Below are 24679 nucleotides of genomic sequence, written 5' to 3'. Positions count from 1 at the left end.
AAGAATATGGATTGTCAGACGTGTTGACAGAGGCCCGAGAGTAATGGAAAGTGAATGAGGGGAAACAGTAAGGGAAAGCCCGGTGTGTTGTTTTAGCGGGCAGTTGTGTCATGTGTGGTAATGGAGTGGCGACAGCTGTCTCTACGTATGCCCCCCTCATCCTCAGCTGTTGCCCTGCCCCATGGACAGCTGTTCCCCCAACACACACACACACACAAACACACAGACCAGGCTGCAAAAGGCCTTGTTTATCTGCCAGTGGGTGAAGGAGGGCTGCTGTGACTCAGCTGATGATGAGGTCTATGACAGACTCACTTGGGGAGATCCCCCCTCTTGACCTATTTACAGTACAGCATGCCACACCTGGCTGCATAACAATAGAAGTGAAGTCCAGTTTATCATGCAATGTGTTCTGAAGTCTTTCCAAATGCTGTTATGTTATGACATCATGTAGGGCTGGGCAGTGTAGGGAAAATCAAATACAAGGATATTTTTTGGCCAAATACCTTTTTCAACATATAAAGATATTGTAGGGTTGACTTTTGGTGCTTTCACAAAATATGTACACAGTGATATTTCTATTAAAATATCATCAGTAATATGGATATAATGACTAAGGTAAGGTTGGGTAGGGTAAAAATAAGGAATAGAGCAGCTAGAACAGTCCTTACAATAGTATGATATCTAAAATCTAAGATGATATCTAGCCTCATAACGATACTGATATAATATTGATATATCGCCCAGCCTTAACATTATGTGTTGTTACAGGATGTTCTTATCAGTGTTTTAAGTTATTATGGAAAAAAAATCAAATTTAAAAAGTGATAAAAGTTCAGTGTTTATTTTTATTAATGGAATTCATATAACAAGTAAAAAACATACTGCAAAATGAATACACGTGGGATTTTTGGAAATGGATATCGTTTCGCTAATTATTCACCCTTATTACGCTTCTGGGATTAGAAAAAGAACGCTACTTTGAAATTGGCACGAAATTTGGCTCGCTGTTGAAAATCCATTCATCATTACGATTACACCAATATACAGCACATTACTCAAGACTGGTTTGTTCAATTAGCCCTCTCCGGTGCACGTGGGAACCAGAGCCCCGAGCTAATTTTTCACAGCCGCCAGCCAGCAGAGGCTCATGTGGAGTTCCTGTCTCACTCACCTGGGAGAAAGCTGAGGCAGAACAGAGGCTTTTTCATTTCCTCCTCCAAAGTCACTTTTAATAGTCTGTTAATTAAAGTCTGATATATCCAAGGCTGTGAGGGTAAAGAACACGAAAACTCCAGTACTGAAGTTTAGCGAGACATTTCATTGGAATAAATTAATGGAAAAACAGCTTCCTGAGATTTAGGGAGTCATTTTTCTTGTGTTTGTCAAAAATATACATGAGGTGTTTTTTTTTCTTTTTCTGTCACTGTAATTGTGCTGCGTTTGAAAACCACTGTGCTGAATTCAGTGGTTGATTATGTCTCTGACCACATAGGCCTTGATTTGTAAAATCAAACGGTTAACAATCAGGGCCCTGACCCACCAAGCTGACAGTTGGCCATTGGTCAATGTCGGGCCGTTCGTGAGCGTCTGTCGCCCTAGCTTTTGCAGTGTGTCCCACACCGTCAGCACTAGTTGGCCCTTGTCTTTTTTTCCCTGATAATGCAGCATGTTGAATGGGTGTCACAGATGGCAGAACCTGTCGATGAATGAAATCACTGATTGTCGGTTCAGTTAGAGCACAAGAAGAGAAATGGAAGTGAGGAAAGTAAACAAATGGCTCAAGTCAAGAGGGCATGAGATCGAAACAAACATGTTATATGAAGTAAAATTATTCTTTTAGCCATTACACTCTTGAATAGAAACAGTTCGTAATTGTTTGTGTTACTGTTCGTAAATGTTTCTTTAAAATCGGGTTGTGTTGTTAATGTCCTAACTGGCTAACTAGCGTCGTGAATCCATCCTCTCGGCCTTCTGGTTTCCCTTTTCAAATGACAAATACAGACTACCGCCATCTGCTGGTATGGAGTGTTATATCCTCTCATGTAGGTGCAGAACATATGTGCTAGTTTTATGATGTGTGTTGGCCGAGACATAAGTGACATGAGGTAGTGCAACAGTCAGCCTTTGTCACGACTAGTTCTTTAATGTCGCTTTGGTGTATCTGGGCCTTTAGGAGTAAAAATACTGCATCACTCTACTCACACATTAGACTCAGAATGCCATTTTACCCCTTGCAACTTTTTAATTACTCTTTGAATTAAGAAAGGATAACATTTTATCTCAGCCAGGCCCCTCTACTATAACTTTGTCCCCTCATCCAAGTCTGCATGTTGAATTGCCATGCTTTAGTAAGAAGAATGAGTTTATAGATTCACCCTATAGGATAAATAACCCAAACAAAGTCTCAATCTGCAGAGTGTGCTGCTGACTGTGGACTCTGTGTACCAGGATGTAGGCTGGGTTTGGCATCCATCCACCATAATAGGCACCAGTATAGCGCAGAGAGCCCTGAGCTGGAAAGGCCCAAAGACATTCTATCCTGTGAATAACCTGGAAAGGTTCATTATTGTCAGAGTCTATTAGGGTTATTTGATTGTATAATGCTTTGCCTCCTGTTGCACATGGCAGGCAGGTTATTTGGATGATTGTGTTTTAGGAAAGGAGAAAGAAAGAAATGTTGTCCTGGAAATGTGATGAGCAGATGTGGATTCCTTTTCCTTTGCACTAATTTACACCAGATCAATCCAGCTTGATTTGCTTTCCTGTACTGGCCCGTAGATTTACTTTTTGGCTCATATAAATGTACAACATCCACTGTGAACTTCATCCAGCCAAAGGTAAATTGTAATCTCCAGTGCAGAGTATCTAAAGTTTCCCCATATTAAGATTACATGATTGAAATGCATGATGTTTCATTTGGATTGAAAAGAAGAAAAGTGCAGCAGTAGATCTGGCTTCACGGGACGTACCGTATTAGTAGAAATGAAACAATGGAAGTTAGATGTTTCCAGATGTGTACGCCGTAAAAGACGTGAAGGCAAACTGATTGTGCTGCCACTTGGGCTGACCCAAATGCTTCGAAGCTTCAATTGTTGCCATGGTAATTGTTGACCAAATCAGTATTTGAATGCTCCGTTTATACGTATATTATTAAGTTATTCTCTGACAAGGACATTTAAACCTATTGATTATTTTGTGACTCCGACTCACTCTCATCTAACGTCAGTCACCAGCAGTCCAGCACTACTGAAACTGAGACTCTCTGACCACACGTGACAGGTTTACAGATGCGCTAGCACGGTGTTATCAAAGTCAGGCGTCTGGAATAGTTTCAAAATTTGTGAAGATGGCTCCCAAAAAGTCAAGTGCCAGATTCGCCAAAGAAATTTAGCTATCTAGCTATTATTGCTAATGTCTCTGTGACTTGCAAACTAACAAAGGGGCCAATTGTCACATTATTTCAGGTGCAAAAAAGTCTGACTTATGTCATCATCTGTCATTACCTGACCCAGAGCCCCCTCGCTGAAGCTTTGATTACTCATAGATATTTCTCACTGAAGCTACAATGCCCAAAAACTTGTATTCTGGACAGCTCTGATTGCCACTACATCACCAGCCGAATAAACTAACAGAAAAACTAAAGAGAAAGATAACACTGTAGTGGAAGAGTATGAACTTGACTGAACCCAGATGCTTGGCATATTTCTTTCATCAAAAGCCCTGATGAAGGCCATGAGCCGAATACTATTCAGCCAGGCCGCATTTTTTAAATCACTCCGATGTGTTTCTAGAGATTCAAAGTTTCCATGAAAGAGTAAGTGTGAGGGGAAACTAATGTCTGAAGTCAGATCTCCCATATTGTCCTCCAGCCTCTCACAGCTTTGCACATTAATGTGCAGATGCAGTGTACATTTCAGGGTGGAAGTGGGTATTAGACGAACCCTCCGCTGGCTCATGTGTCAGGATGCAGTCCAGCCATCAGGAAATGATGCAACCGAGTCCTAAGAGATAAAAATATCCCACATGGAACAACAAGAAACCAGAAAATCAGGATGTCAGTGTGTTATGGCTGCGTGTTATTGTGTGTGTCAGTTAGATTTTGTATTGGAGCAGGATACAGCTATCAGCCATGTTGATATGAAAGTGAATCAGAGGATTGACCTCCACTACATCTCTCCCTCTCTTCATCAGGTACCAACCAGTGGCCCCGTGCTGGTGGACAGACCCCCTCCTCTCCAAATTATGAGAACTCCCTTCACTCACTGGTAAGCTCCCTGTCTGCCTCCGCCTTCTATGATGGATGTTCACTTTGGATATGTTACCCGTGAAAGACTGAGCTAGCATTACAGGGAGATTCCTGTCTGACAAATGTTTTGCTGAGGAAGGTGGGGGTAGAGGGATAACCAAACTGAACAATACCTGTCCCTTGGGGCTTGCCATCTGTCCTCCACTCCGTGGGCCAGGACGGGGATGACAGTTGGGGGATGGGTTTCGTTCAGGGGGCGGGTGTGGGGGTGGCAGCTGTTTGCTGAACAACTTCTCCAGGATTCCTTCGCTGCCATGCGACCAGAGCAACAGCTCACCTTTCATCCAGCCTTTTACCTGATGCACGTCATGCATTTGTATTTTCTGCGAGGAGGTTTATGACAGGTGAAAGTACTGAATTATGGAGCCCTAAATAGAAATGTAACTATAAACACATATAACACAAAACAGTCTATATCAAAGCAAGACTCAAAAAAAGTTTTCAAAAGCATTTTCTTATTGACATTAGTGTCTATTTAAGTTATTAACTCACAGATGTGTTTGCCACAGTATAAAGCTACTTACTGTCAGAGGAAGCCAAACATCTTGAAACCCACAGGCCTTTGCTGTCACTTTTCATAATCAATAGACTTTTCAAATGCATGCTGCTGCATAGTCCACATGTTAAACACATTTATTGTTTCAAGTCCCCATAAAATGAAAGATAGATTTGTCCAGTTTTAATCCTATGTCCCTGTGTTAATTGATCATTTATCTTGTTATATTCACAATATATGTCACAAAATCAGCATCAGAGTTTTTTCACATAAATTCCCTGTCTTTTCTCCTCCTCTTTAAACAGGTATTTTAGTTTTAAATGTTTGATGACTCATCCTACACTGACGTTTACAAATGTTAATCAACTAAGACTTTGAGCGACTAGCTAGCTACCCATCATATATATGGATATCAGTCAGCAAAAACTTTGTTTTCAATTTCACAACAGTGTGATCTAATTAATTTATCTCTCCCTCGTCCTCCTACTGATCAAACGGCAAGGGAGGTCTGTGTCTGCTGTAGCTCTGTGTCACACCAAACTCTACGCCTGGCCACTTTTTTTTTTTAAAGATATTTTTTAGGGCATTTTTTCCCTTTAATTGATAGGATAGTGAGGTGTGAAGGGGGGAGAGAGAGAGGGAGAGACATGCAGCAAAGGGCCACAAGCTGGATTCGAACTCGGGCCACTGCAGAAACAGCCTTGTACATGGGGCGCCTGCTCTACCACTAAGCCACCAACGCCCCCGCCTGCCCACTTTTTAGCGGTCCAATCAAATTATTTAATTTAAATCCCACTTGTGACTGTACAAAGCTCAAATTGTCTGTTTTACCAGGAAATGCATAACAGCACAGGTGCTAAAGACACTCTAACTTACTTTTCACATCGACTAGATAAATAAATAAAATAGCTCAGAACAGGACTTTAAAAGGCCACACTAATTCCAGTTGCAGTCTTATCACATAGTCCCATTCAAACAGCTGATTGCATGTGAAGAGGATATTGAACGTCACCTTGTAAATGGTTCCTTCCACTCTTCCTCCGGCATTGTTTTATCTCTTCATGGCCACCAAAGATAAGTAAGACTACACAAGTGAAGCTAACAATGCAAGTGAATGAAATCAGATTACCGTAAAGTTAGCTGCTGATAAAACTAATGTGGAAACAAAAATTGATTCCCGTCCTGCTTGACATGATTTAGAACAGAAATGCAGCACTACAAGAGGTGGCTTATATATTTTTGAATTTTTAATGTTGTAGCTTATAGATGTTAGAATGGGTTTCTTTGACTTGTAGGAGGGAGGGCAGACCTGCAGTAGAGTCAAAGGTAGTAGCTTTTGCAAGTGGCAACATTAATAGATAAAGATTTTTAAGTAGTGATGAGAAAAAATAAGGAGCTATTTGAAGCTGTTTAAAAACACGTAGGGTCCATGATGCAAATGTTCACTGACACCAAATTTCTGGACAAGGGAATGACTGCAAAAAGTGAAATTATCTGCATTTCTTTGTACTTTTCGGTTAACCATTTTACTTTCTGTTAGTTGGCCATTTACTGACCAGCATACTCCTGGTTGCCAGAGGGTCCCGTTTATCACATGTAAACTGTGGTGAGCATCATCTTCTTGCTGGTGGAGAAACTTTTGGATGCGTGCGGCCATAAAATCTGTGAAAATCATTCATCACTGTGCATTTTTTAAATCTAAGCTCTAAATATACAAAACATTGAGCCTTAAAGAAACACAATGCAGGAATTGTCAGCTACTGATTGTAGACAGTATCGCCAAGTGAAAGTGAAAGCCAACCGCTGGGCGTTTTGCCTCGCTATATTTGTGGGTTTTTTAGGCACTAGTGTCCTCCGTTATTACAGCTTTCTCTTCAATGCATACTGCTTAGTCTGGTACCTTGTCACTACCTTTTTATTACATCCAACCCTCACCTGCACGCTGTGCACAGGATCATCCCAAACACAACGAAAAAAAGAAGAGTATCAGAAAATATAGGCAAATGGCAGAATTTCTGCCGATAAATCCGCTGCTACACACTTCTAGTTGGTCATTAGTATACCTTTAAGAATGCTTAGTCTTTGCCCAATGACTCCAGAGCCATTAGGCTTGTAAGTGGTTAAATATTATTTAAAAAGATTCTCTTACAGTTTTTAATGAATGAAATATTCCACTGGCAGGCAGTGGAGGGGAGTGATGACATAATCTCAGGATTCGCTCAAGAGTGTGTAGAGATAAAAGCATAGATCACAGTTCCCTTGTAGCTGAGTCAGAAACTACTTGGAAATTTGGAAAGCCCCATCGCTTCTAGGAAACAGTGATGAACAACTGTCTAAACATGTGAGCTGAGGATTAGATTACACTCAAAATGACGGATCTCCTAAGTGAATATGTTTATGTTAGGATGGGAATTATCAGTATCAATTTCTGTGAATTAGCCGCTTTTAATAAGAAACACTCGTGTAAAGTGATCTGTTGCGTCATATCACTTGAGTATAGTAAAGGCACAGCTGGATATGATGACTAAAACAATGCAAAGTAATATCATGCATCATAATTATATCACTCAAGGGTGATATGGGACAATGGAGAAGGCAGCTTTTACAAATGATTTGTTTCAAGAGAGAAATAAAACTTGGGGGAAAAGAAACTTTTGTGCATTGTGTTTAATATAATGTGGAGGATGTGAACTTTTTGTAACACCCCCTACAAACCCAAAGAAAAGAAGAAAAGTCCAATACTGTAGAAGGGGTTATTAAATGTGCAAACATCCTTACAAAATGATGAATAGTCAGCATCTGTGTGCTTCCCTCCAAATCCTGCCCGTCTTGTCTGTGTGTCTTTACAAAAACAATCTTTATCCACAGTGTGTTTCTAGTATTTATAGATACTGATCTTTTTTCATAATCCTGTCTTATTCTTATTTGACTTTGCCAGAAAAACAGAGTTCATCAGCAGTTACATGAGCATCTCCAGGATGCCATGTCTTTCTTAAAGGATGTCTGCGAGGTACTCTTCAGACAGAGTCTTTACTCATTACGTGTTCCATACGTCTTTGCATTTCTCATTTTGTTTTTGACTTGCAGTTCACACACCTCACAGTGAAATACACTTTCATCTTTATTGCCTTTGTTGCCATATTGTCATGTTATGTTTTAGCCGTTCCAGCTTGCAGTAATCAGCTTAAGTTTTGCTTAAATGTTAGATATTGAATTAATTGTTGAAGCACTCCTGATGTACATCTGTCCATTGTGCAGTTTCACAGAAATAATGGCATTTGCTGACTCTTACAACTCAAGCTGAAACAGCTCTATTGATCTTGCATTTGAATTGCCTTCTTTATCTTGTGTTTCAGATGTTTGTTCTTTTTCTTTTCAAGTCCACACCATACAATCAGTGTTTTCAATTTTTGTCCTAATGTGCTTATACTAAGCTGCTCTGTCCTTCTTTTCCTCTCCTCTCCCTCTCCCTAACCCTTCACTCTTCAATCCCTCTGGTCCTCCCAGTCGCGAATGGAGGATCGTCTGGACAGACTGGATGATGCAATCCTTGTTCTGAGGAACCATGCAGTGGGCTCCACCGCCAGTCTGCCCAGCGACATACACACTCTGCTGGGACAGGCACAAAATGGGCCAATAGCAGCCCTTGGAGCAAACTTCCCCGCCTCTGCATTGGTCCCAAGTCGGACAGCAGCGATGGTAAGAGTATTTCACATAAGTGTTTAGATCTTTAATTTTATATGGATTCAGGATAAAGTGAAGGAGAAAACTGATTTCTGTGGTGGATGTGTGTTATCTGTCAAACTTCCCAACGCAAAAGGCCTTGGCCACCTGTTCATACAGGTCCGCTGCCATGTGTAAAAACTAGACATTTTCCACACATGAACAGTTGAATTTATCCTGACATATTTTCCATAAGTGTCACGGCTGGCCTAAAGCTCACCCTCCTCTGGAGAGCGGCTGCATACACAAGGGTGAAAGAGAAATGAGAAAAACAGACGTAGTGGAGTGAAGTTGCGCTTTGGTGTAGGAAGTGTTTGTGTTGCACTAAACCTCTTGAGAAACAGGAGAATGCAGGTCTCTGTATAAATCATGATGTGTTCACCCATCCTCCATCCGAGGTATTTCATGCTACAGAGCCAAGAGATTTGAACACATCTGCAGTGGAAAATAGATACGGCAGCTCGTCCAACTGCAATCCAGAGGTGATTAGGAATAATCATTTTCACACACAATAAAAAACAACAAAAACAATGCTGTATTGGTTTAAAGAGTTCAGATTACTTAGATTAGAGTATTAAAGTAGAGTAGATTAGATTATTTATAAAGGTACTGAATGCAAATGATGGAAGGAAAAGTCTTAGACAATTGAACAGAAAACATGTTTCATGACCTGTATTTTTTATATTATTATTTTTTCACTCTCTTAAAGACATGGTCTTCTGATGGAAATTATATGCTCCCATGAGTAATATTAAGTTAGTCAGATGTCAGCGGTCAGAGGAGACCAGAGCAAAGCCATACATGTGCACTACTTTCATTATTAACTTAAAGTGTACACATCAGAGTGCACATCTCCTCCAGGAAACCAGAAATGTGGATTTATTCATCTTGTATGATGCCTAACATTAGTGGATCATAACATATCGGGTGCAGATGCTCCAATTCAAAATGAGACAAAACTTCAGACAAAATTTCAGCTTTTGAGCCATGACGAAAGCCAAAATGCTGCTTGCAACAGAAGGTAAGGCTTGATGTTTTTAACTTAACCCTTTGTGGAAAATTTGCCGCCTCTACCAGCCAGTTAGGAGGAATGAGGAGTCGGCAGTCAATTATGGTATAAAACAGTCAGTAGAACAGGTTTTTCAACAATTGGGAATCACCACAACCACGAGAGCTTACAGTTATAAATGTGCACACAAACTATTAGGCTGACTGGTCCAGTAGTTTGTGAGATTAGCTGTGTACACGCACACACAGACACAACTAACCGTATGATCTGGAGATAATCAAGTGCTTTGTCTGTAAAATGTCAGAAATGAGTGAAAAATGCCCCTTACAGTTTCCCAAAGCCTAACATAATTGCTTCATATTGCTTGTTTTGTAAAGTGACTTAAATGATTAATTAATCATCAAAGTAGCTGCCAATTATGATTCTGTTGATCAGCTAATCAACTTTTCCTTTCAGCTGGAGCGCTGTTACATTTCTCCTGTTAACCCAGCCCCAGGCATCCAGCTGACATGAAACACATATTTACTATTTTCTCCTGATGCTAATTTGAAATTTAGTGCAAATAAAAAGAAGAATGAGCCATGTTTTCATTTAGTCAGACATTTTTATGTTTATTTTTCAAAAAAGGTTTCACTTGTGTTTTGTTGGCATGAACATCAAAGCTGTGCTGTATTTTCTGGTCCAACTTCTAATCAGGATTTCTTCTGTCCCTCTCTGGTCTGTGGTCTCAAATCTCCTTTGTCAACATTAATTTATTTTGAATACAGTTAAAGTTTCTTGTTTGTTGTGAGGCTCTGTGTTTTCTGTTACTGGCTGTTTTCACTCTGGTACTGAAGTTGGATCTTTTGAGCTTGTTTTGTCCCCTAACAAGAATTTTCTTGTGGTTGTCAGAAGAGCTCAGTTTGATGTATTTGTTACAGAGAGCTTGGTTGTGGCAGTGATGTTGACCGACTGCGACTGTGAGATAGAACATACTGTGTCTGCACTAACACAGCACTTCCTGTGTGGGAAGAGGTCCCCTCAGACAGAGCTCACCAGCCTCGGCACGGCACAGCCACAGGCTTTTTACTCAGGCTGACACCCCGCCCTCTACCCCCTTCCACCCCTTTTCATCACTTCTTTTTAACAACCCAGGAAATCTGAATCGTTGGAAACGTGTGTCTGAACCCGCGGCCTCCACCCAAATAGAGGTCCTCAGCTGTATGGTAATCAGGCCCAGCCATGAAAATGGCAGCGTTCTTTTCTTGCCAGAGCCCCAGCTTCCCTCCTCCTCCTCCTCCAGACAAAGAGTTGTTTGGACACCTGTTGAGAGCACAGCAAAGATTAGCGTAGCGCTGAGGAAGGGGAGGGTCTCGGGGTGGCGGGGTTAACAGAGGCCAACAGTGACTGGGGATCACATTCCTTTAAGAAAAGGAGGGGACAGCCTTCACCCTCAGTGACGATTTCCCCGCCTTTCCCCTGGTTCTCAGAGGGGATATCAAATAGCTGAAGAACATGTGGTAAACCTCAGGAAGGAGGGACTCTGTGGTGCAACACGGTGGGAGTTGACCATTTTAATGTTATGAATGTGGACAAAATAAGACGGAAATGGCCACACTGTGGAGTGGGTTCGGCTTGACATCTTTTGAAACAGAACACAAGAGGATTTGTCTCATTTTAGACATGAGAAACAGACGTCGTTTTAGTTGTGGTTACAAACAACAAAGTCTAAGAATGTCAGCAGCAGAGATGTTTTCATAATGTATCATGAAGGGGGTCTTCTTTTGAAATATGATTACACAGGTGGCGCTTATTCTGTGTATTTCACTGTTGGTTATGCCCTCTACAACATACTACTGTGATCACCAAAGCACCAAAGCACCCCCGTGTTCGACATGACTGACGTGAATGAGTTTTTGAACCATGAACACATTGTTTTCCCAAAAAAGCCTTTTATGTGAATACTTAAATCTTTTAATACATACAGGCTGTCAAACAGCATCAAAGAATGTTAATAATTAACTGTTTAACTGTTAATCAACAAGTAGAACTTTGACGGATCAATACTGCCAGTTAAACTGTTAAAAATATATATTAAATATAATATACTAGTGCTACAGGGGGAGATGATGAGACAGCAGAGTCTTCTGCCCAGGTTACAGTTGTTGGCCGCCACCAGGGCAATGCCATCATGTTGCTCCTGGGAGACAGCCACAGCACCCCTCACCAAGCCAGTGACCTCGAGACACAGGTGGGGTGGACACCTATATGAGAGACATTCGTCCCTCATTCTCTGACTAGATACCAATCCTCCTCACTGGTGGAAAAGGTTCAGCAAACTTTCTGTTGCTGCCATTACACAGAACAGTCAGTTAAATGTCTGCCTGGTTAGCAGAAGCCAACACAGCGGCAGCTAACATCCGAGACCAAGCAGTTAAACAGTCCTAACAACCTCAAAACCTCTCAACACCAAAACAGTTCGTCCCATTTTAGATCTTCAGGATTCTATTAATCTCTCTTCTCTTGCTCAAAAATATAGTTTCATGAAATGTCTTCAGAGAATGTCTGCTTCCTTTCTTGACAATGTCCTTCCTGTCTGTGTTGCAGCAGGGTGGTGCCCACACTGACGATGCTGCCAGCCTGAACAATAACCACGGAGGCCTGCCCAGTGCCGGCTCCACTTCCAGCACAGAACTCAACCACCAGGTGGAAACATTCAGAGGTCCGACCCACCCCCTCAGCCTTATCAACTCATTATATGGCTCACATAACATGACATGGGCATGGCTCAGTTTATGTATAATGCCTTACATTTACATTGTCTCTTTCAGGTCTTGCTTCAGCCCTGGCTGGCCAGGTGCCCGCCACACTGGAGCTGAAGGTGGAGAAACAAGACAAGGATGAAATGAATGATAACCTCTCCAATGAGGACAAGTCAGATGACGAGAGCGACAGAAGAGATATGAGAACACCCAGAGCAGGCACACGCACAAGGTAACAACAGAACACAGACAGACATTCATTTTCCAAAGATAAAAGAAATTTAGTGTTTAGCTAATAATAATTTGAATTTAAAAGTGTTTAAACCACCCCAAATCTTGAGGATTGATTCTGTTTTTTTGTTGCTGATGTTGTTTCATTTAGCGATTTAAATTGATGTTGTGTAAAGATGTAACACACACTGAGCGAGTATCAGGCCTGAGCAGTAACCCGCATGTAGCAGAAAGTTGTCGCCAAACCATGACTATGTTGACATGCACATAATATTCCATGTTTTTCCCTTATTTCTGAAAACAGTATTCCTCTTCCACTAATGTTCCTATCTACCTGCAACTGAGTGTACTACAATTAACGCATCCTAACATGTAATTTATCATGTGAAAACATAAGTGGAACAGCCGGAGCCACTTTTGCCATTTTCCACCGGTGGCGGACTTGTTAAATCGTGCAAACACAGATTCCCCCTTTTATTTCTTCAACCATCCTCTTGAAAAGAAAGTTGTTGAGTTATTTGTGCATATCCAAAAATCTGTTGATATCCAAGTCTTTCATAAATTTTGGGAATTTTGGGAATCCATCTCTACTTAGCCTTGCAAACTGTTTGCGAGTTGGTTTGTGCACAAGGTATCCATGATAATGCACAGAGCTGGTCATAAACAGGCGAGAGCCTAAGTGTCTCAAACTGCCGTACAAACCCCATTTGAGACGCATATTCCAAATGCACTGTATACATGTCCAAAGAATGCTCCTAAAACCTGAATATTGATATATCCCACGTCTTAATTGGAAAATGCTTCATTTGAAGAAGGCCTGATTTCGTAATATCCAAATGTAATATGATGTTTACATGATCTGTATCACATTCATAATATTGTCATGTCAATAATAGTGGAATATTAGTGTGCATGTAAATTTAGTCAGGGACATTAATCTGGGCAGGTAGTACATTACATAATTTTGAAACAGATTTCACTGTACACACCTCAAAGACTGCTTTCTGTGAGGTCAGGGCAGAATCGCATTAAAATGTTTAGGGTTAAAATGCTGAATTCTCTTTCAGCATCACAAAAACAAAAATCAATAATCTTGCTTTTAACAAGGAACACAGTGAAAAGGAAATACCTTAAAGCAATCATACTGACGCTGACAAGTTGAGTGTGGACAGCCACCCTCCTGTTCTTGTTATTAATCTTGCAGCAGTAGCAATAAGTAGGAAAGCAAACATTGAAACTGAATTACATGTAGCCTCAGGTCAAAATATAAATCTGTGTTACGTTATATTGATAAACTGTCACTAACAAGTATGCGTGTCATTAATTTTGGTTAATTAAGTTGACACATTTAATGTTGTTTTTACAAAGTGTGTAATACTTAACGTAGCTTGCCGCTTGGTCTTTCAGCCTAATGAGTTCACATTATTACAAATCGGTTGCTAATTATGAGCTGCGCCTGCACACATGCATGCGACCGTGAGATTGTTTCAGTGAGGATTATTTTGTCAGGCTGTGGCACACTGGTGGCCTGGTGGTTTAAGGCAACGAACATGAGCCGTGAAATCATCATGAATGCATTAAAAGTGAATTTCATTACTGAGGTGTATTATAGGTGGTGAAAGTGACTGTTGTGATTTTTTTTAAAGATATTTTTAGTGAGGCAGGGAGACGTATATTCTTCTCAGTTTCATCATTTGTTGTTGAACTGTAAAAACAGTTCTTTCTCCCACAGTATCACTGAAGACGAGGACCTGAACCCAGAGCAGAAGGCTGAGCGTGAGCGCGAAAGGAGGATGGCTAACAACGCCCGTGAACGCCTAAGGGTGCGAGACATCAATGAGGCCTTCAAGGAGCTTGGTCGCATGTGCCAGCTGCACCTGAAAAGCGAGAAGCCCCAGACTAAACTGCTCATCCTCCATCAGGCTGTGGCCGTCATACTCAACCTGGAGCAGCAAGTCAGAGGTCAGTGTCCAGCTGATGACAGCTTTACCCTAGAATTGTAGCAAATGACTAAACTGTCAGCGCTATATCACATCTAATCAATACTGATACTTGAAAATGCTTCACGTCATATTCCTGCTGGCAGTAATTTCAGTTTAGTGTCACATCCAAAGAGAAGACTGTAAATGTGGAGTTATAAAAAGCAGAACTGCAGTAAACAGAGCTGCAGTCTGATTTATGGGGAGCTAATTCACTGACAGAGCTGCCAAATATGGATACTCAGCCAAAAGATCATAACACCAGCAGAGAAACTGCTGGGAAGCCATTCAAGTGTTAGAGTACACTATACTGATGTGAAACAAATATAAAGAATGCACGTCCTCCAAATCAACTTATTTCAATCGGTGCTGACATCAGAGGGAAAACTTGAGAAATCAGGATTTGTCGCACACAATGTATTGCTGCTCCTGTGCTTTATTCCCACACCAAACAAATAAGCAACGTTTCACCTCACGTAGGAGGCTTCATCAGGCTGCTCAAGCCTGATGAAGCCTCCTATGTGAGCAGCAATACATCGTGTGCGACAAATCCTGATTACACTATACTGATGACCTTCTAGTTTGCTGTAGTATTACACTTACAGATATTAAAGCTAGTAAATCAAAGAATGTATCCCAATAATGCCTCTCAATGCTTCATTCACTCACAGAAAAGTTTAATTTCTGTCTCTCTGATCTCACAGAGCGGAATCTGAACCCCAAAGCAGCCTGCCTTAAGAGGAGGGAGGAGGAGAAAGTGTCTGGGGGCTCCGGTGACACCCAACAAGCCCACACGGGGGTCCATCCAGGCCTGACTGACACATCTAACCCCATGGGCCATCTCTGAGTAGCAGGTTTGTACTCTCACCTCCAGGGCTGCAGCTATCAATGGTTTTACATATTGATTAATCTGATGATTAGTGTCTCAAATACCATCAGTTAAGAGAAAGCGATAAAATAAAAACTATTGACTTTGCTGAGATCCTAAGATGATTGATACTTAATTGCTTGTTTCAGAGGTTTTTAATTGTTTTGTGTTTTTTTTTTTATTTTGTTTTGTTGTTTTTTTAAATCTCTTTTACATAGAGAATTTTTACTTTTTTCACTCTGTCTATAAAATGGTAAAAAAAATTGTCCCTCACAGTTTCCTAAAACTCAAAAATATTTTGTTTACAATGATGACCAATAAAAAAATAAAACCGATAAAAGGAGTTACAACTACATAATGTCTGGCATCATTGCATGATAAACCACTTATAGACATTTTACATAGACACGTGCCAGCTTTTCTTGATTCAGTTTGACTAGCTTTGACTCAGCCCAGCACAGCAGGAATTTGCATCTCCATACAGTAGGTCTACCTGCTTGAAGGTGTGTCTTTAACTGATGACACGCTTGTGTTTGTGAACAGAATGCTTTCCTGTCCATCCTGCTGGTGTTGTTGTGGATAACATATTTCTTGTACTGTTGTTGGAGGCATTACAAAAGAAAAAACAGTCAAGTAAAAAACACATACCCATGTAAACATATGCACAAGAACACACATAAACAGATACCTACATACATATAAAATATTTAAAGGAACAGTTGAAGAGATTAAAGGCCTAATCATGGCCTATCCTATTATGGTCGACTACAATAAGATGTAAGCACATTTAGTGCAGCATGCACCACATGTGGAGTTATCAATAAAGTGTGGGAGTCGAGCTTTTATATATTCCATGAATGGATTCCAGATTCTCATAAATTTATCAGAAGAGCCATTTAATGTGAATCATAGTTTCTCAAGTTTGAGGTGTTGCATCACTTCCCTCAACCGCTGAGTCCACTTCAGTGGAGGAGTTTTTTTCAATTATTGCTCGGTGATGCATTACTGTCCACTGGATACTGGATTGCTTGCTTGCAGTGTCTCAGAAGTATAGGTGCTGTCGGAGCACACTGGAACAACGCTCTGCCACTATTTTCCACCAAATGAGGGAATTTAATATTTGTAGTTTGCATGATTTGGCATAATGCATTTTGTTCTTATTTTAAAAGTTTATTTTCAACTTGGCACAAGATGGCGCACCTAAACTGTTGATGGAAACACAAATGGAGGCAGCATAGTTTGTCTCCGCGTGGCCAAAAGTGCCATTTGAAAAGCCATATTAGTTAATAATCAATAAGTTGCAGATCCATTGATGTTGTGAAAAAGAAGGATTATTGGCTGTTTGTTTTATCTCTACTTACCTCACTGCAATGAAGAGACTTTTCTATAAACACATAAGTAGTGATAATGGCACTTTAAAATCAACCATTTCTTATAGTCTTGATCCTCAGATATGAGTAGAAGTTGTTTGTACCTCGTGTGATTATTAATGAGCATCTCTGATCAGCATATTTCCTCCTTCCTCTCTGCAGATCAAAGTGATCCACATCATTTCTGTCCCGTTTGAGTCGGTGACCTTGCTTCCCAGTGACAGACAGGACTCACAGTTTGTGACACCAATCGGAGGAGACAGACCACTTGAAGCAAAACTACGAGACTAACACAATCCAATCCTAAAAGACTGAAGAGGAGCAAAGTGTCCAGCTCCCTGTGACCAGTTTCCATCTGCAAATTACTCCCCACAATGAAAAAAAAATCTTCAGCACATATCACTGTCTGCAAGAAGTGTTGTTGCTTCTGAACAATCAGAGACTTCGCAATCTCCTCCAACCGTACGTGGAAATTGCCTTGTGCCTAAACTGAATTGACGAATGCATTGTAACAGCAATTGTTTTGTTTTCTTGTCTGTTTCTTTTTTTTTCCTATTTATTATGTTATTGAGCTATAAAGTGTATGTCTAAAGGGAAAGTTGAGTAAATTCAAAGAGAAGTATGCAGCTTTTCAGTCGATCTATAGTTTGCCAGTGTCACCGTTAAAACTGAGAACTCCCTGGTAATTCTTCGGTGAGTCCGAGATGGAGGGGAAAAGATTAATTTAGTGGCCAGTGTAGAGTGATATTTATACCCAACTGAAAATGATCATTAGCTGTTAGAAATGAAGATGCGAGTGCCCCATTTAAAAATGAAAAAGAGGATATATTATTTATATTTATATTTAATTCAGCCACTGACCACGTGTAACCAAAACTACCTATGTGTTTGTTTCTGTGTAGTTTAGATCTGTGCTTCTGACGAGCAGAATAATACTGTCGGCCCGACTACGTTAGCGTCAAAGATATTGTCTGCAGAGGTGACAGACGAACGGCAAACTCTAGGTTTACTGAAAGCTCAAATGTAGTTGTGTTTTTTTTTCCTCAGTAGTGAGCAGTGAAAATACAGAGAGCAAACTATTTGCAAACCTTAGCATTCCCTGCATATTTTTAGTGTCTTAACTGAAGGAACAGGGGACTTCATTGCCCTTCCCTTTGCCATATAGTGTTAAATGTAAGCAGTGACATATTTTTGCAGATTCCTGTCTTTGTTTAGCCTCCTGACAGTTACACGCTCCTGACGTCAGCACAGAAGTGGCTTGTTTTGTTTTTATTTTATGGTCCTTTTTCCCGCCACAAGCTAATCAGAGATCGCTTGATTAAGACATAGTTTAAAGACGACGACGACCACACTTTCTCCTGGCCTGATGAACACATCACTTCATTTTCTTTTCTGTTAATATCTCAAGACGTGAAATTTCAAACGCAGTTATTCTGAGTACAATTTTTTAGTTATGCTTATTTGTGTTATAACAGGTAATTTTCTTTAGGCTTCCAGCATTATAATGTCCAGTTACAGTCAGTGGAGAGGAACCTCTAAGTTATTTTTCAATAATGTTTTCAATCCAAGCCGTGATATACTCAATACAATAAGCCAGAGTAGATATGTCATGAATTATGTTGAATATCATAGAACTGTAGCACAATAATGAACAAAAGCAGTTAACAGGATTTTTTTTATGTTTCGAGACATTGTTCATGGCTTTATTTTGTTTTCCCTATCAGTGTGCATGCTTTACGTTTGTCTTTGGTCTTAAGACTTGCTTTATATTCCATTTATTTCTTTGTATATTGTCTTCTGTCATTATCTACACCTTAAACAAGGCTGCCACATTCAGAATAACTATTCTGTACAAAAAAGGGACTTAAATTACAAGACATGATGCCACACCAAGAGTTTACATTGAAGTTTTTTGATTTAAAAACTTTGTTTTTCCGGGGGAAAAAAAACCTTGAGCATTTCTGTGTATTCTCTGACTGAATGTGGCCTTGTTCTTCATTTCAGTATTCATGAGTTTGTATTCATGTTGGCAGACTTTGATTGAGGGTATAATGTATGTCACTTCCTGCTCTTTTTTATTTTATTTTTCCTGTTCTTCCTATATTTCTTTGCTCCTCTGTTTGCCAAGTTAGACTTTGCTGTAATCCCAGATGCTTTCCCTTGTATAATATATGAGAAAAAAAAGAAAATCAAAAGGAAAAAAAAAACATTTGGCTTATTTTTCACTGTAGTTAGTCTTTTATACAATAATACTGTAAGAATATTTCTTGAATTCTAAATATTACTCTTTCTAGATTTTTGAAAGCAAAAGTTTTGAGTAAAAAGTTTCTTACTTTATTTTACTATATTAGATAGTAAAACGTACGGTTATTTACAATAGCCTGTCCATTATTACAGTAAATTTAAAAATGGTATCTCAAGAACATAGCTGAATTGTTGCTCGTAGCGCTAGTACTTCAAAAGGCTTTGTACGAGCTCCAGATTCCTAAAACTTTGACCGCCATCTTATTCTCCAGTCTCTCGTTGTTGATTGATAAACAATTTGTTCTTGTGTCAAACGAAAAGGTATTGTCGATACACATCAAAAAAGAAACAAACAAACAAAAAAAAAGACTGCGGCAACGAGCATTTGAATTTTCTGTCTTTTTCAACAGAAAAACACAATGTATATAACATTTATGTTGCAATAAATGTGCCATCTTTTTTTAAAATCAATTGTATGTGCATTTATTTCTCTCACCCAGCAAACACATCTGTTTCTGTTTCTGCTCCATATTTGCATTTTCTGCTCTCCATAAAGTTTTATTTTATGAAAAAGGCACAGGAAGGATGAAGTAGGACGAGCTCAGAAACACGGGGATTAATTTAGACTTCCTTATTGTTTTTTTGTTTTTTAAGACATTTCTACAGTGGATTTAGGCCAAATGAGTGTTTTATAGTATGTAACTCATTTTTGAAAATAATACCAGTGGACCATTGTAGTCTGTATGAAAAGTACTATGGATATATGTTTCTATTTTTAATAAAGTGTGATAGCAGCGTACTGTACTTGTGCTGTGGTCCTACTTTTTTTACATTAAGATGTCAGCAGGATGAAGAAGAGCTACAGACAGGTCCTGTGTGAAAGCCAGTTCAGCAAAAAGGGAATGCATGAACAGGGAAAATAAATGAACATTTAGAGTACATATATTTTATCTTTGATTATTAATTCAGTGTGAATTTATATCACAAGTAATATTGTTAATGTTTCTTATACTGAGTGTCAGCATGCATCATGTAAATGTAGAGGCAAGAAATAATGAAAGTGAGCTGAAACTAGTGCAGGAGTGAAGTTAATGCAGGCATTATGAAAAGAACAAACCTAAACTGTGTTTTCTAATATTCGTTTTTGTACACCGCACTTCTCAATCTGCTACTTGTGCTGTGACTGAAGTTAATGAATCCCAAAAGTGTTGTGAAACTGCTGCTCCAAACCTGGAGGACTGCTGTGCTGTAAATCTCAGACCCCCGTACATCTGCACAAAATTATCCTTGTGCAGATGCGAGCATGAGAGTGCTCATCACGTCCTGAGAGGTCTGATCCCAGTTCAGTTCTCTGACAGAGGTGACACCCGGAGGAAAAAGTGCTGACTGCTGTTCAGCCTGTGGTGAGCTCAGTGATGCAATATAAATCATGACATGTCATTTTTCAATATTCTCTGCAGGGAGGAACAGAGCGTGTGAGCATGTTGGGGTGGAGGTGGTGCTGGTGGGTATGCATGTGAGTGTTTTGTGTAGGAGTGGGACCACCATGTCAGAAGGCTGACTTCCTGTCATGGCTGCTGGGCCAGCTGACAGAGAGTCCTTGGCTCACATCCTTGAAGCCCGACCATAGAGGCTGCTGCTCCTCCTGCTCCCAACAGTAAGATCATCCGCCTCTCTGCTACTTTCAGGATGCACGCTGCACTTAATGTGCTGCTTTTCTTCTCTCCACTTTGCTCTTTCAGTTATTTGGATAAATTATCACATGGCATGGACATTTTTATTTTCCCTAATCGAGCCCAAATTACAACAGTCTTTCCAGGGGACCTCTCAAAAATTACCACAAAATTATTAGAAAGTTAAGTGATTTGGTGTTTTTGTTTTCCTTCATATTGCAGCTGCACGGCATGCTGAGGCCACAGTCACATTTCATTAAGATACTGTCAAATTAGTACAGCAATTTAAATCAGAACATCAAGATCAGCTCTGCTTTGAAAAAAAAAATAGAGCCTGCATCTCAGGCTTTCTTTGCTGGTTTCTTGTAACAGTTTGTTCACTGTGCTGTTGCATTTGGTGTAATATCCTGTGCGGGAGACACACAGCCTCTCCTGGCCCCCAAATACTAACAGAGGTACCTGGGAGTTCTGGTTCACCTGCGAAATGCCACTGAATATACTCAGAAAGGCACATCTCTTTGAGTCTGGATGTCTTGTTCAATAGTGTCATTTGGAAGATTAATACCAATCCACTGGTAACTTTAAAGTTAAGATCTTTGTCCAACCCTCCTTCATGCTGCTTTCGAGCTTTTCAACCAACACTGCTCCCAGGCATCCACATATACCAAAACTGGCAATCATCAATCATCGCTCAGGTGCAATATCTATACCTCCTACATGCAATAATGTAAATTCAGCCATGTTATCTGTCCATTTATTATACTACTTTTTTTATAATACCTTTTCCTACTGTTTACTTTTTATATTGCTTTGTGTTTCCTGTTGCTGTTTCTTGTGTTGAGTCTCCCTTGCTGCTGCAACCAATGAAATTTCGCCACCGTGGGACTAATAAAGGATTGTCTTGTCTTGCCGTGTCTTATCTTAAATGTCCTCTAGGTCGTTGTTTCTCAAATAGTGTGCCACGATGCAAATCCGGGTGTGCTGTGGGATTTTGTGATAACCACACATTTTTTATTGGAATATTCAGCTGGGCCTAAAAAATGCATTGATGAATTTTTAATTGACTGTGTCAGTATGTTGTGTGCACCGATTCACCAACTGGGAAAATGGATCACTTTATTGCACTGAGCAAATTACAACAAAGCACCAGCGAAGACGACCTACCACTGGAAGAGAAAAAAACTGTCAGTAGAAAGTGTGACGAAAGCTACCTGTCTTATCTTTTCTTATGTTTATTGTCTTATGTTATGATAAAAGTGCTAACAAACATAATAGAAGCTATAGTACACATATAAATACAGGTGTGCCTTGAGATTTTGGTTTGGACACAAAAGTTTGAAAATCACTGCTCCAGGTAACGTGCCATTGCTGAACCCATTTCTGATATTTTTCAGTCTTTTAAAAGAGGAGGAGCTTACAAAAGATGGTTATTGGGGTGAGGGGAGCCTTCAAGAATCTTGTGTCCATTTTTTCCAGGGGAGGGTAGCTCCAAGATGATTTTTTAGAGCATCACTTTGTACGGGCACTTCCTGTCTTGTGTTGAGGTGTTGCACACATACACAGTTAATCCGGAGGTGAGGATGCTCTCAATACCAGCATATTAGAATTGGATCATACCTAACTGCGATATGTAAAACTTTTCAGGCTATCCTAGAAGAAAAAGTCTTTGCTGAGAAGAAGACAAAAGAAGGGGAGATGGTTACACCCAATAATTTGAAGTTCTCCACCTGTTTACAGAGGTCCTTACAGAGGTCCATGACAACTTTCATTCAGCTCCCAGCTGTCTGCTGCACATCAGTCCACCAGGGATGAAACCTCATTTCTGTGAGGTGCATCAGTGTTAGAAATCAGGCCTATTAATTCAATCTCATCATGAACTTAAACAATTTAACAGACTGTGAGTGGGATATACAGTCATTTCTCCACCAGTGTCTTCAGCAGTGGCCTTTGTCTATCACATCAGTGCAGAGCCAGTTAAATCAACATTTGTTCTGTTATAAATCAGCAGAGAAGAGTAAATTAAATTGAGCTAAGGGCGTGCCTCTATAACATCTCCCATGCATGTCAGTTAGGTTGATTTGCCGCTGGAAAGCCTGCAGTCCGTCTTATAATCAGGATAAGACTGAGCTGTGCACTGAGCATGCCCAGAGGTCCCAGCTGTGGCACCTCAGCGGAGAACAGAGCTCTCATTGTGTGCGGCTGTAACCCAGCACAGTGGCACTGAGCTCAGATTAAAGACTGCGGTGCTGCGCCGTCTCTCTGCGGACACAAATATAAACAGTGGGCCACTACACAGGCACAGGGGCAGCTGGGCCTCCAGTTTCATGCAGTTTATGCTGGTTTATTAAAACTACTCTGAGTTGATCATTTCTTCAGAGTCTCAGTGTGAGTCAGAGTGATAACACATAATTGAAACAAAGTATTTTTGCATAGTATTATTGCTTTTTTACCCAAGCAAAGAATCTAAGCTCTTTTCTGTGGACTTTGTCTGAGAATGTGGAGTCCAGACTGTCCAGTCTGAGACTGTGAAAGTAGGGAATCTATCAGAAATATTATTTGTGAAATAAAAGGTACATGTAATGAGTAATTTTATCCAGTTTAAGTGAAGTCAGGTTTATTTATAGAGCACATTTGAAAACAATGAAGGGGCATGATCACTTAAAACACAGGAATAATTTTTTAAAAAAGCCAGAAACAAGAGTATAGAATAAAGTTGATAAAAGCATACAATATCTTATTAAAATCATAATACATAAATTGCATAGCCCAAACAACAAAATAAACTACAAGCAAAATAAATAAAAAACAGTGTGGTCAAGCATGTCATCATAAGTGTAAAGTAACATAAACTGAACAACCAGAAAAATGAATACTTTTTGTTGCCAAAATGTTCTGAGTATGGTCAGGTGTTGTTGTCTAAGCACTGGTGGTCATTCAAGAACTTACAAGAAGTATTGAAATTAAATATCCTATCAAGTGTGTTTCTAATATTTTGTCAACCTCACATTTTTCCAAGGAATATTGCTCCTCTAGACCTCAGAGAAAAGGTTTTCAGAATTTTCAGTATAAAACACTCAGCCACAAATATCTTTACAAGTAGAAAAAACTATAAACAAGCCCTCAGACTTCAACATTACCAGTAAAGTATAATACATATGCACAGCAATAGAGGGTATACTGTTACCCTGACAGTCCATTACAACACTCTACCCTTGAGGTACTCTAGGACGGGGCTCCAAATTCTGACAAACTAAAGAACCTTAACCTCTTGAAGTACAATACATTTATCAACTCTCCTATCTACACATCATATGCTGGTGTGCAATCTGACACACAAGTAGATTAAGTTTCGTTGCCACAACCATACCAAATGAAATGGAGTTTCATACTTCTCTGTCAAAGGTAAAACATTAATGACACCTTGGAAGTCTTTTATTGCAACATAAAAAACTAGATACTGGCAGAAGCAAATGTTATTATTATTAATATCAAATCAGTTTTTTTCCTATCCAGTAAGGAGGTTTGTGCCTTTAAACATGCTGTAAATATCATCACATGTACAGTACAGGCCAAAAGTTTGGACACACCTTCTCATTCAATGCGTTTTCTTTATTTTCATGACTATTTACATTGTAGATTCTCACTGAAGGCATCAAAACTATGAATGAACACATGTGGAGTTATGTACTTAACAAAAAAAGGTGAAATAACTGAAAACATGTTTTATATTCTAGTTTCTTCAAAATAGCCACCCTTTGCTCTGATTACTGCTTTGCACACTCTTGGCATTCTCTCCATGAGCTTCAAGAGGTAGTCACCTGAAATGGTTTCCACTTCACAGGTGTGCCTTATCAGGGTTAATTAGTGGAATTTCTTGCTTTATCAATGGGGTTGGGACCATCAGTTGTGTTGTGCAGAAGTCAGGTTAATACACAGCCGACAGCCCTATTGGACAACTGTTAAAATTCATATTATGGCAAGAACCAATCAGCTAACTAAAGAAAAATGAGTGGCCATCATTACTTTAAGAAATGAA

General features: G+C 39.8%; 1 protein-coding gene across 9 annotated transcripts in view; it reads left to right on the top strand.

Moving 5' to 3' along the window:
- The window catches only part of tcf12 (transcription factor 12), a 101950-nt gene extending 82181 nt beyond the window's left edge, over nt 1-19769 (top strand). For 2 of the 9 annotated variants that reach the window (XM_078175832.1, XM_078175844.1), the window contains 8 exons: nt 4195-4268; nt 7744-7815; nt 8313-8504; nt 12127-12238; nt 12348-12510; nt 14242-14471; nt 15193-15342; nt 16889-19769. In XM_078175832.1, coding sequence (XP_078031958.1) covers nt 4195-4268; nt 7744-7815; nt 8313-8504; nt 12127-12238; nt 12348-12510; nt 14242-14471; nt 15193-15335 — 986 coding nt within the window. In that variant the 3' untranslated portion in view covers nt 15336-15342; nt 16889-19769. Of the gene's footprint in view, nt 1-4194; nt 4269-7743; nt 7816-8312; nt 8505-12123; nt 12239-12347; nt 12511-14226; nt 14472-15192; nt 15343-16888 lie in introns of all 9 variants that reach the window. The other 7 variants (XM_078175840.1, XM_078175852.1, XM_078175830.1 and 4 more) reach the window with 6 other exon arrangements.
- The last annotated feature ends 4910 nt before the right edge of the window (nt 19770-24679 follow it).

The sequence above is a fragment of the Epinephelus lanceolatus genome, chromosome 2, assembly GCF_041903045.1.
Source record: "Epinephelus lanceolatus isolate andai-2023 chromosome 2, ASM4190304v1, whole genome shotgun sequence".
NCBI classification, from domain to species: Eukaryota; Metazoa; Chordata; class Actinopteri; order Perciformes; family Serranidae; genus Epinephelus; species Epinephelus lanceolatus.
This window is presented reverse-complemented; position numbering and strand designations above follow the sequence as displayed.